This window comes from Phymastichus coffea, unplaced genomic scaffold (genome assembly GCF_024137745.1).
Source record: "Phymastichus coffea isolate CEN01 unplaced genomic scaffold, Cenicafe_Pcof_1.1 PCOF00016, whole genome shotgun sequence".
NCBI classification, from domain to species: domain Eukaryota; kingdom Metazoa; phylum Arthropoda; class Insecta; order Hymenoptera; family Eulophidae; genus Phymastichus; species Phymastichus coffea.
Window position 1 is genome coordinate 5,221,688 of NW_026706827.1, and position 13,468 is coordinate 5,235,155.

At 48.6% G+C, this 13,468-nt stretch overlaps 1 protein-coding gene across 1 annotated transcript in view; it reads right to left on the reverse strand.

Annotated features, from left to right (window-relative positions):
- The window catches only part of LOC131675175 (uncharacterized), a 929,507-nt gene that overhangs the window by 477,611 nt on the left and 438,428 nt on the right, over positions 1-13,468 (reverse strand). Inside the window, exon 11 of the mRNA XM_058954049.1 lies at positions 8,833-9,198. Coding sequence (XP_058810032.1) covers positions 8,833-9,198 — 366 coding nt within the window. The remainder of the gene's footprint in view (positions 1-8,832; positions 9,199-13,468) is intronic.

The window sequence follows — 13,468 nt, forward strand, 5'->3', positions numbered from 1 at the left end:
AGAGGGGCTGAAGCGGCGAGGGCGCTGGCAGGTCAGCGGGCGAATCGCGCTGCCGTTCCTCATTCCCTGGTAGAGCTTCCGCGCCGTCCTGGGATCGGTACCAGGCTGCAGGCCTCCGGATATTCATACTTCGGGTACCTCCCGTTCCGGAACAGCTGGTGCAGGGCGTAGTTGGGGCAGTTGTCCGTTCTGGACACCTGGGTCAGGTTGCACACCCAACAGTACCTCTTGTACCGGAGGTCGACTCTTGGGCCATAGAATCTGCCGCATGGCTCGGTGGCTCTCTGGTACTGCAGTACGGTCGGCCCTGGCCCGCGACGGGGCAGCTCCGCTGAAAGCAGCCTTGGGGCATTTTGGCGCTTCTGCTCCACAGCGGCCAATTCCGCTTGGAGGGCCTCCAGCTCTTGGAGCTTTTGCCACTGAAGGGCCATTAGGTCCGCCCTGGTCTTGTCGGCCTCTTCGTTGGCTACGAATTGGGCCTCTGCAGCGTCCAGGTAGTCGCGCAGCTTGGTGGCTCTCTTGACCCGCTGCAGGAACTCCTGAGGCACCAAGGCTCTGGCACGAGCGTCGGGGTGGTCGGCGAAGGCTAATACCTCCCAGTAGGCTTGCTGTTCCTCCTTAGCAGCCTGCTGGCGAGTCTTGCGCCACTGCCTAGCCCGACTTTCGAGCTGCGCCCACTGGGTTTCCACGGGGAGGTCTGAGGGCCCCGAATCCTCAGCCCGCGAAGGCTTGGCGGGCGGCGCCATAATGGCTGGCAGTGCCGGCGGGTGCCTAGTGGCTTCGTTTGGGGCGCCCTCGGGCCGTCCCAACGGGAGCGCGTCGGTCACTTTCTGGACTGCGGTCTGGGCGGCCTCCGAGGCTGGCAATGCCGGGAGGGCAGCGGATGGTGGCTGCGCAGCGATGTGGAGGAGGCTGATCTCCCCCAGTAGCTCCGTCAGGCTCACTCCCGATGGACTAGGAGGAACGGAGGAGGCGTGTGCCTCGAGGATCTGGCTGATAAGTTGCTGCATCCTGCGCAGCTCTTCCACGGGCACGTCGAGCCTGACACCGTTCTATCGGTCCTCGCTGGTAGCATTCTCGTAGAGTTCTGGGGTTATATGAGCAAGGTTATATGAGGAGCGATACTCGAGATGAGTTGTCGTCCAAGCGGGTTAGCAGCAGAAGGCGACTGAGATAAGCAGCTGGTTAGCGAAGCAAAGCGGAGGAGCAAAAGTAAGGAAGGAGGCACTCCATGAACGTAAGGGCCGCGAAGGGTGGCTGGTTAAGCGCGCGGTCCGCCCGCTCGGGTGTTCTTTGGGCGCAGGCGTCTCGGTGACGTTTCTACCGGCGGCGGAGCGCTCTTTTTCGAGCCGGGCGGCCTACCCCTTTTTCGAGGGGGCCGCCCCTTTGGCGCTAGCTCCAGCTTGGTGGCGTCCTGGCTGTATGGCGGTTGAGGCAACGTTTCGCGCGCGGGAGCCTGATCGCCCGAAAGCTTGGGTTCGTCGCTATCAGGAGCCATCTCTTGCTCCCCGTCCGAGGCTAGTTGGTCTTCACACCCGCTCTTCTCCGGGAACTGCTCCGCATCGTGGCAGGGTTTCAGGTCGCACACAGCTACTTTACCTACGTCGACTCCGCTTTCGTTTTGAAGCTGGTAAGAATTCGGGCCTAATCGAGCGGTGACAACAAACGGTCCCGCATACTTGGGACAGAGCTTCGCGGCGATAGCCCGGGCAGCCGAGGAAAGCACACGATTTTTCGCCCATACCTTGTCGCCAACGTCATAGCGAACGTCGCGGTGTCCCTTATTGTAGTATTTCTCTTGGCGGGCTTGTGCAGCTTGGGAGCTTTCTGAGGCATGCGCGTGGAGCTTGCCGAGATTTCCCATCTTTGCCTGCCAGCTCCCGAGCGCGTCGGCCTCCTGTCTCCGCGTGGCCTCAAGCGTTTCTTCGCGCCTCGCCGTGTGGGGCGGCTCTGGGTTCCGCCCATAATTCAGGAACGCCGGGCTCGAGCGAATCGCCTCGTAGATAGCCGTATTGTACGCGAAAGCGAATTCTGCGATATGTTCGTCCCACTTAGTGGGTTTTTCTTGAATAAATGCCGCCATCATCGTCTTTACGGTCCGGTTCACGCGCTCCGTTGGATTAGATTTCGGAGAGTAGGGCGCGCACGTCGCATGATAAACGCCGTGGGACTCCAGGAAGTCGTCCACAAGCTTGTTCTTGAAGGGCGTGCCATTATCCGACAAGAATTTCTCGGGGACGCCAAATCGCAAGAAAACTCGTTGATTTAGCTCTCTCTTGATGGTCTTGCCGTTCGCCTTTCGTATGGGGATGCACTCGATCCACCGGGTGAACATGTCCATGAAAATCAGCAGGTACTCGTGGCCTTGTGGCGATTTCGGGAACGGACCCATCAAGTCTCCGCAAACTATTTCCCATGGTCGCGAAACTATATGCTTCCGCATTAGTCCCGCCGGGGCCACCTGCTCGACTTTCACCTGTTGGCATACGTGACAGTTGCGCACGAAATGAGCTACATCCCTATAAATGTTTGGCCAGTAATAGCGCAGGATTGCCCTCTGGTGGGTCTTGTAACGGCCGAGATGTCCCGCCGTCGGCTCGTCATGGCATTCCGCGAGGACCAGTCCACGTCGCTCCCGTGGTACCACCAGCTTCCAAGCATCGTCGTCTCGCCCCATCGCGTCGTCAATGACCGAGTCGGGGCGGCACACGTACAGGCATCCCCCAACGACCTTCCAATACAGGTGGGCCCTTGGGTCGGCCAGGACCTTCTTAATCTTATTCCGATACCAAGGGTCCTTCGTGCCTTCTCCAACGCTGAGAGAAGCCGTGGCGGCTATCGCGTCTTCGTCTGTGTCGTACATGCGGGAAAGTGCATCCGGCACTACATTATCCTTGCCGCTCCGATGCACGATGTCGAAGTCGTAGGCTTGCAGACGCAAGGACCAGCGACCTAACTTCCCGTTGGGGCTCCGCAAGTTTCGCAGCCACACCAGGCTGTGGTGGTCTGTCACCACCGTGAAATGGTAACCCTCGATGTAAGGTCGAAACTTCTCGATCGACCAGATTACAGCGAGGCACTCTCTCTCTGTCACTGACAACCTTCGCTCTGGAGCAGTCAGAGCTCGACTCGCGAAACAGAGTACGCGATCCGCTCCCTCGATGTGTTGTAAGAGGACACTGCCCAGCCCCGTGTCGCTAGCATCACATTCAACGATAAATGGAGCGGAGAAGTCTGGCCTTGCGAGCACCAGTGCGGAGGCCAGCAAAGCTTTCACCTGCTCAAAAGCTGTTTCCTGCTTTGCTGTCCACGTGTACTTGCAATCTTTGCGGGTGAGTGCGGTGAGCGGCTCACTCAAGGAAGCGTAGCCCTCTAGGAACTTCCTGTACCAAGAAGCCATCCCTAGGAAACGTCTTAGCTGCTTCAGGTTCCTCGGGGCGGGGTACTCAAGGATTGGACGAACTCTCTCTGGGTCGGGACGACAACCATCGCGGTTCACCAACAAGCCAAGGTATCGCACTTCTGTCATGCAAATCTTCGACTTTTTTCGGTTTATCGTTAGGCCCGCCTCGTTTAGCCGCTTTACGATACACGTCAACCACTTAATGTGCTCTGAGAAGGTTTCCGTTGCGATGAGGAGGTCGTCCAAATACGCGAAAGCGTAGGGCTCCATCTCAGGTGTTATGATTTTGTCGGCCAGCATCTGGAATGTTGCGGGCCCCCCCGACAGGCCATAGGGCATCCTGACAAACTCGAACAAGCCGAGTCCTGGGACGGTGAACGCGGTGATTGGTATAGACCTCTCTGTAAGAGGGATCTGCCAAAAAGCTCCGGAGCAATCTAACGCGCTTATGAACTTGGCGTGTTGGATCTTCCGCAGTATCACGTCCATATAAGGCAGCGGATACGCGGGGACTCTCGTCTCCGCGTTCACCTTCCTGTAATCTATGCAGAAACGGTAAGTGCCGTCTTGTTTCGGGGTCATGACGACGGGGCTCGACCACTCACTTTTCGACTTCCGGATGATTCCCATGCGCAGCATCTTCTGCACCTGCTCGTGCATCTCATCCTCAATCTTCTTTGATACGGGGTAGTACCGTTGCTTGATAGGACGTGCGCATTTCAAATCGATATCGTGCTCGATCCAGCTCGTACAGCCAAGCTGTTCACAGGGTGGATCGGGTAGCAAACTGTGCATTAGCTCATCGATTTCTCTGCGCTGACTTTCGGTAATTTCCTTTATACCGAGCGAGGTCAGTGAGATGAGTTCCTCAGCCCGCATTGAAGAAAGCGCGGCCGGGATTGGCTCGTCACAGCCCTTGACCTTCAGCGTGTTCGCCTCCGGGTCGAGCATCGCTGAAAAAGCGCGGGTGAAGTCGGCACCTAAAGTGCACTCTGTGTCGACTTCGGACAAAATCAGAACATCGAGCCAATGCGTTAGCCCACCTAAAGTGAAAGGTAGGCTTACGTTGCCCAAAACTGGCACGTAGTGTCCATCGACGGCTTTTGCCCCGGGGCCTACGTACGGATGTACTCGGCGGTTAAGCGCCGAGGCGATTTGTAACGCGTTTGGGCCGAGGACAGTGCGGGAAGCTCCGGTGTCATACAGCCCCCTAAATGGATAGCCGCCGACGTCTACCGTCAGCCACCACCGGGGTGACTTCTCTACGACGGCGCTGACTACAGTACCTCCATCACATGGCGGCTGCGCGTCGGTCGGATTACTCAAGGCTAGCATGGAGTCATCCGCCGGGCTGCGAAGCGCCTGCGCTACTCCTGTAACGCCGTCCGTAGCGCAGGTCCGGTCTTCCCGAGGAGCGGTAGGGACCCCTACTACGCGCTCCCCCTCTCGTTTTTTGGCTCTGCTAGTTTGGCTGAGCACTCCGGGCAGGAGAACCGGGTATGACCGGGCCAGCTGCAATTCCAGCAGAGAACTTTGTCGCCACTGGGGCCAATTTCTTTGTCCTTATTCTTGTCGGACTTTGGGGTGACGATCTGGGCTTGATTGCCTTCGGGACGGCCACCGCTTCTGCCTCCACGGTTTCCGCCTTTCCCGCCTCGGCCACCGCCTGGCGGTCCTCTGGACGCTGCGCCGGCCTCGGCCTTTGCCGCCGCCTGAGCACCCTGCTGGGGCTTTGCTACAGCACCTTGGCTTCGGGTAGACGACGTCTGGGCTGTTGCCCCGCTGGTCGGCTTGAGTTTTTGCTCCAAGAATTCCCTGAGGCACGCTTCCCAGTTCAGCTCCGCAGCATGTTCGCTGACCGAGGCGATGCCGGTTGGCTTTATTCTGGCCGCCCTCGACCTGGGCTTATAAGCCGCTTCTGGCAGCATACTTTGTTCCGCTGGAGGAGGAGGTCTCCATTGGCCTACCTCATCGTCCTCTGCTTCTTGAGCTCTTTCCAGCAGCTCTTGAAAGTCGGTCAGGCTATCTTTGCACCGCTTTAGTCGTCGTTGCAGCCGTGGAAGCATATTATCTATGACCAGGTTCACTTGGTCCTGCGCCTCCCAAGGCTCCTCGAACCGGCCGAGAATGGTGAGAAGAGAGACGACGTAGTCTCTCACGGGCTCATCTTCCCCCTGAGTGCGCAGTTGAGCTTCCACGATCAGGCTCCTTCTGTTCCTTTTCGTCTTGCTGTACGTCTTGAGTGCCGCGTCCTTGAATTCTTGGTACGTTTTCCATGCGGGCCTCAAAGCTCGAAACCAGAACAGCGCAGGCTTCTCGAACAGCGGCGTCATCGAGTCCAGCAGTTCGTCTTCCGCAACTCGGTCTAACCGGCGATTCTCCTCTACCTGCTCCAGGAACTCCTCAATACTAACTCCTTTTTCGCCCGAGAATTTTATCTTCCACTCCCGGACCGTCTTTCCAAAGTGCTTGCTCATAAAGCGCGACATTTCCATCGTGTTAAGAGTGTGAGGCGAGGGACCCCCCGTGCTGTGGCTTGCTGCCTGTCTCGACACCGGGAGCGCGAGCGAATCGTCCACCGTCTTCGGCACAACCTCCCTCCCCCAGCTCGAGCTTGCGGGGATAAAATGGCCAAACGGCAGTGAGTGCGTACTTGCCACTATAGTTGCCATTTGCGGCCTCTCGTACTGATTTTGCGTGGACGGTCTCGTGGTTGAGTGAAATATCGGCGCTTGTGGGTTCAGTGTTGAGGGCGACGGTCGTATCGAGCCATCGAACTGGCTTGACAGCTCGTAGTAGTTCAAATCGAACGTGTCCTGGAAATGAACTCCTTTGCTCGATCGTGTCGCGTTCCAACGCGCTTGGTTTTCGGCCGTCTGCTGTTGAGCGTTAGCGACTACGCTTTTCATTTGCGCCTGTAGATCGCTGTTTACTCGCTCTGCATTGTTTTTTTCCGATCGTAATGTGGCGATGGTTTGCAGTAGTTCCTCTATTCGTTTTTCTTGTTTTGTATTACGCAGCATTAATTCTTGCATTTCTGCTTGCTGTGTAGCCCAGAGGTCGTTCAAATTTTCTTTTAAAACACGTGTCTGGAACTCTGCTTGCCACGCCCGTTTTAGCTCTGCAGCTGCCGCCATACTCAGCCAGTGTTCGCTTTGATCGGGGAACATTACGCGCATTGTTCGGTTTGTAGCTGGAGAAGCGATCGGTTCGACTGTCGGCGTGACGTAATGTTGTGCAGTATACGTCTCGCTGCTATGCTTTAAGCTCATTGCGCTTGGGGTAACCTGAGGCTCCGATTACATGCTGGAGGTCACGATCGGCTCGCTCTGTGTGACGTTCGGTGAGTTTAAGAGATGGGTAGGTTTCCAGCTTTCGTTGGCTGGCGTCTGCGCGTGAGCTTTGTTTTGAACAATCGGTGCTATTTGCGGGTTCTCTTCTAACATGAGCGACATGTCGATCGGCCCTGCGGCTCCTTGTGGCGAGCTTGTCGTGAAGCCTGATTGCTCTTTGTCGTCTTCCTTCTCGTCGTTAGCGCCTAGTGTCATTTCTGCCTCTAGCACCGTACGAATATCGTCGAATATATCGTTCGGTAGGAATTCTGACTGGAAGAAGGTGCGTGCTAAATCGTTTCGCGTTTCTTCCGCTAGTGTTGGATTATCGAAGCGCGTTTGTATGAAGTCGCTTCCGGTGTAGTCGCCGTTTAATCGTCGGTACAGTCTGTTACCTCTTTCGTATATCGAACCGTCGTTTCGCAGCTCTAAACGGTTTAACGCGTCTGCCATTACATCGCTTGGCAGCCCTTGAATCCATGATTTTAAACGAGTATTTTTGTTATCTTTGAAAATTGTTAAGTTTTCGATTGTCCAGCTGTCGGTTGCCATTTCGTCCGCTCGTGGGGTTTGTAAAAAAAAGTCAAATAGCCAAGGGAAAGGGAAGTTTTATACAGACCACGAGCAAAGGAGAATGGAAAGAAAAATAACCAAATAAGTGGATTTAGTGATTAACAGAACTTTGTGAATTGTCTAACTTCTCAACCGACGCTGGGCAGTTACATCGAGTGACTTTAAACACGAATTGTAAGTGTTCTATCTAATGAGCCGCGTAACACACGTTTCGCTGGCGCTTACATGTTTTTGGGTGTTGGATATACGGTTTTTAATGTTGCGCGTAGTATTTGTATACGGGCATTTGATTTAGTTCCCGCTGTTGCCTTATTCGCAGTACGGCCTTTCGTAAGTTGCGACGTTGTTTACGTCGCTCCGTAGTGTGTACGATGCTTTGCAGCTACTGCTTTGTTTACATCGCGCGCTAGCGTTTGGAGTGTAAACACAACGGCTCGCGTACCTGTCTTTACTTGTTTTTGCCTTCTGATGCGCGCGTTTACGCTTGAATACATTTTTTCACTTGCGTATTTAGCTACTACAGACCTAATATCGGTTGGACGCCATTATGTAACGAGGTTCTTAATACCCCGTTAAGGGTGATGCTAAGTGGCTACTCGGCTTGCGGGTAACTCGTTATGGGGAACACGCGGGACTCAGCCCAGCGGCTCAGTTATGCCCCTCGAAGGCACCCTTGCCATCGGCCCGCGGAGAGCGTCGTAGGTCAGGTAGCAGCGGACGGTGCAAGTCGGCGCGCGCGTGACACGGGTGGGAGGAAGTGCCGAGAGGAAAGACGCAGCGGTTAGCAGAAAGAGTATTTATTAAGACGAAGATAACAAAGGAAGCATACAAATAGCATTCGCAGTGAGAGAGGCAAGCGAGAAGCAAGCGAGAGAGAGAGTCTTAAGATCGAACGGGCACTTACATGACAAGTTCGCAGTGGCCTCGGCTTTAGACTTGACACGCGTAGGTGTTCAGCCACGAGGCAGCTCTCTCGGGCTGACCGGCTAAGATCTGCAAGCACGCACCCACGCACGCACGCACCCTACACCCTTCGTCTTTATCGGCAAGAAAACCCGAGCTGCGTAGCACAAAGCACTTCTTCCTCGCGCTGATCGCCGAACTTGCTTGCTTTCGCGAAGGCGGGCAGCCAACTCTGTCTCGCACGCGGACGTGGTCCCCCTCTCTCGCGCTAGCTATTCGGCAGCGGCGCGTCTCAGCCAATTAGGCAACGTGCGCGACACTCGGGCGTCCACGCTTACACGCGTACACGCGGATCTCTCTCTCTACTCGGTTCTCCCTGACTTACCTCGTGCCGCGTCTACAGCTACGGCAAGGCAAAAATACATAAAGAAAAGAATACATGGGTTATCAACAGATTATGATTAACTTAAGGGGAGAGAGAGACATAACGAGCCTCGGCTCGTTATAATATATTATACAAGATAATGTCATATTTTTATCTATATAAATGTGTTGATAAGTAACTGTCGAAAGATTATGAATTAGATATCCTTTCAAATAATAAAGAAAGAAGATTCTTACCAGTGTGCCCATTCATTGCTGCTAACATTAATGGAGATATACCTAATTTAGATCCAGTTCTGGAATTTATTTCAGCACCATGATTCAATAAAAGTTTTATAATATTAACATATCCACCACTAGCTGCAAGACTAAGTGGTGTATAATCAGAAACATTTCGATGCTCTTTATTAGCTGCTCTATTTAATAATAATTCAACAACTTCGTATCTGCCTCCACTACATGCAAGCGAAAGTGGAGTATCTTTCGTTCTTTCTGACTGAGCCTCTAAATCAGCTCCATGATTTAAAAGAATTTCAACTACCTTTTGATGCCCAGCAGTAGCTGCTAATATTAGAGGTGTGAAGCCTTTTTTATCTCTGTGTTCTGAAATAATATTATAGAGATTAACATTAAAAAATATATTAAAAGTAAATAAAAATGCAAACTTTCAATCAGAAAAATATTAGTAAATATATAATTTATATAAGTATAATTTATAAGAATAATATGAAATATATCAATAATGAATTTATTTCCTAACGAGATCTCTTTAAATTTATCAAATTTTTTTATTGTAAATTACTAAAGTCAACAGTTAATATTGTTATTTTATATCCTAAATCTATCAAGCTTTGTACTTATATAAAACCATAAAAAATAAAAATTTTGATCCCAGGTTCAATTTTTTTAAATGCATTTAACTTATTTTATAAAAGTGGGTAAGATGAGACGGGGATCAAATCGAATAGCCAAAGAGTGAAATTGAAATTTTTCATATCTTGTAAATACTATTAAATTTTACCAATTAAATGTAAGTTATCGTTTTTTTGCCAAATATTTTGATGTCGCCTGCTTCGCAGTATACCACTAAAACTCTATCTTTATATTTCTTTCAAGAAAGGTGAAAAAGATTGCAATTATTAATTCTGAATAGTACATTTCATAACGAATGTCGGGAGTAGATCATTTCCGTATGGGTAAAGATTGCCAATGTCCGTACGAGATCATCCATTTCACCCACCAGTTATGTATAATATTTTTTCATATAAGCTATAGGGGAACTTCGTTTCCACTCATAAAATGGAGCCAGGTCTTCGAGCGCTGCCATATTGGATTAGAGTGCCACCATATTGGTAAGTATAAAATTGTATGGGAAAGGTAGGTAAGTATGGAATCTATTGATTGAAATTGAAGATCAATGTGAAAGAGCTTAGGAGAAATTATGTAGAGAATATTTTAACTTGATTATTTGTTTATTGCTGATTTTATGCTGTATAAATAATGGTTACTGTTAAAGATATTATTCCTAATGACACGATTGATAAATTTCAAAGATAATACTATGTAAGTATTTTCTTATTTATTTACAATCCCTTCTTGTTATAATAATTACAAGATTCTAATGATGGAAAATAATAAATATACTTTTGAGAAATAAAAAGTGATGACTATTTCATTATTTATAAGAATTTATTAAAGTGACGTTTTAGTCGTATGGTACAATCGAAATTATCTGACCCTTTTTAAACTTAGAAGAAATGATTGCACGGTGATGGTAAAGCATATAATTAGTATTTATCTTCTAATATGAATAAAACTGTAATTTAATTGTTAAAATTAGAGTACTATGATGAGTTTAATAATTTTAGAAAAAAACTTACTCCTAACACCCAGACATTAAACGAGACAATATTTAGACTGGCGAGAGCCTCGAGTATTGAGACATCTGTTGCGCTCATAATCGGCATAGAGCCAGTCGTCACGCGTTAAAAAAAAGCGCGGAAAATACGGGAAAACCAAAGTGTCTTTTAGTAGTCAGTCGCTGATGCGCTAGCAACAAGAGCTTTATCGCATAAATATGTGAAAAGGATCGGGCATTGTCAGGCGAGCTGGTTGCATATGTGAGCATCATGTATCACGTTCGCCTGCCTGCTCGAAAATAAAAACTATGCGATTTGCATTAGTGTATAAAATGTGAGCAAATATGTAAACAATCCGTCACTATGATATGATAATAAATTATGCAAATGGCATGTGGATATAAAGTTAGAAACGAATCTCAACCCAGCTTAGCGATTGGGAAAAAAAAGGATAACGGTGATTGCTAGTGACCAATAATGAGCAAAATAATCAATGTGTTGATGGTGATGTTTATATGCATTTCTCGTGGAGGTTCGCTCAATCACAAGTGGTTGGTCACGATCCCTCTGCATTATTGAAAGATAAACACGTAAAAACGTATCACCAACTCTGCCAGCGATCTGATGCGTGAACCCTTACCGAGACGTACTCGACGTCTGAACGGACTATTATTTCATGTGTATATATTTTTAGAACAATATATCTAAAATCTTAATCCTACTTAACTTCTTGATTATTCCTGTATCCCGAATTATCCTCTCGAGGACTAACAGCATTTTAAGTAATTCACGGTTGTGGTGATTACCTCACACGTCAAGATACGTTACATTAAGAAGATAACTTTATTGCATATCGATCTTTCACGTTACAACTTGAAAATTAATTTTAGACCTTATAACGAGTGTGAATGAGACTCGTTATGTCTTACTCTCCCATATTCTAATTTATTAATATAAGCCTAATGTATGTAACTTGTCATTTTAATTTCAGTGGGCTGAAGCAAGGTAGGTAAGAGAAAGAAAGAGTAGGACGGAGAGAGAGAGACGGTTCGACTATCGAACGCGCGGACCGCGAGGAGGGCGCTTGATTTTCTTGGCGCGGAAGATTCGGCGATCGTTCTTCAACGCGAGCGCACGTGTTTAGCTGACGATACGATACTCGTGCCTCGAGTCTGTGATTCCTGGACAGCGTGATTGAGAGTGTGTAGTGTGAGAGAGTTGCCGAACTGTATTAACGTGAGAGTGTAGAGTGTGTGGAGTGCCACCGGCGCCAGCCTATTCGGGCTTATAGTTTAACCCTTATGTGCACAACCAACTTTTCCCACACTAATGCACAACAGGGGTACCCGGGTAACCCACCCCCAGTTTTAATGACCTTTTATGTATGAATATGTTTGAAATCATGTGCAATCTATTTTTTTGAATAAATTAACATGAATTAAATGTATTTGACCAATTTCCGAGTTGCACAGTACAGTTTAGTAGCTTTGAGAATAAATCGGCGCAAAGATTTTGGGTACTCAGCGGGTGGTGCAAGGTCAGTTTTCGCATTCGGCGGTTGACAGCTGTTCGTAATGTTTTCATGACGGATAGTATGGTGGTATACCTTCATTACTATAGCCACCTGAGATCTCTGTAGCATCTACAGCTCAGTCATTCGTTTCTAGCGAAGGGGAGCGGACGCGCTTCGCAAGCAAACTTAGCAGTACCGTTGTGCGCCAAGCAACGTCTAGGGCAGAAACGACACCGACTTTATGTTTGAAACTTATTACAATTGAAGAGGTATTGTTGAGTGTTTTTTTATTGTTATTTCGTGAGCAGTGCTTGATATTTATATCATGCAAAATCATCTATCACGTTCCGAGTTCTCAAGGTAAGACTTGTGTCCTAGTATAATTATCAAGTTTCATTCTATTTTCGTGACAGTTTTTCAACATAAAAATGTATTGAATTTAGATTGACTCGTGCAAGAAAGCATGCATACATCAACAATCTGCTTGGAGACGCCAATGATTCCTCGAAATGCGACGATGACAGCGATGATGAAAACTGGCTACCGAGAGAAGCTATAAACGCAGCAATAGACACTGACTATGATCCAGCAACTACTGGCGGGGAGTCCGAAGGGGAGGGAGAGGAGAGCAGTGAATCTGAGCAAAGTGAAGATGAGGATAGGTCTTCAAGTATACCGATCAGAGGAGAACAAGCAGGTACGGAAAATGCTACTGAATATATAGCAAAAGACAAAACAGTTTGAAGTAAAACTCCATCCGATATTCATCAAGTAGCTGCTCACAATGTTCTGCGATAAAGAAGCGGGACGTATAGATCTACAGATACTTTGTCGGTAGGAGATACATTCAAAAAAATTATTAGAGTTGAAATTGTCGACATAATTGTTCGTTGTACAAATCAGAAAGCAAAAGCCGTGTTTGAAAACTATAATGTAAATAATCCGGAATCGAATCGATCGTGGCGTCCCGTGACCATGCAAGAAATGTATGCGTTTATTGGAATTTTGATATGCTCGGGAGCAAATAATTCTAACACAGATCACACCAGCGAAATGTGGAAAAGCACTTTATATCCTTTATATCGTGCAGCAATGGGCGTCAATAAATTTCGTGCTATATTGCGATTCATTCGTTTTGACGATGCAAACACTCGTCAAGAAAGATCAGAGCAAGACAAAGCTGCTCCTATTCGAGATGTATGGACAATGTTCAATTCAAATTTGACTAAGTTGTATAAGCCAACCGAAAATTTGACTATTGACGAGCAGTTGTATCCATATCCCGGACACACGAAATTTACTCACTATATTCCTTCAAAGTCAGCAAAATACGGAATCAAAATTTGGTGGATTTGCGATGCTGAAAACGCTTATCCTTTGAAAGGAATTATCTACACGGGAAAAATTGCCAACGTTCGTGAAAAAAATCAAGGAGAGAGAGTTGTGAAAGAGCTGGCAGCTCCATTCAAAAATAGTGGTAGGAATATAACAATGGATAATT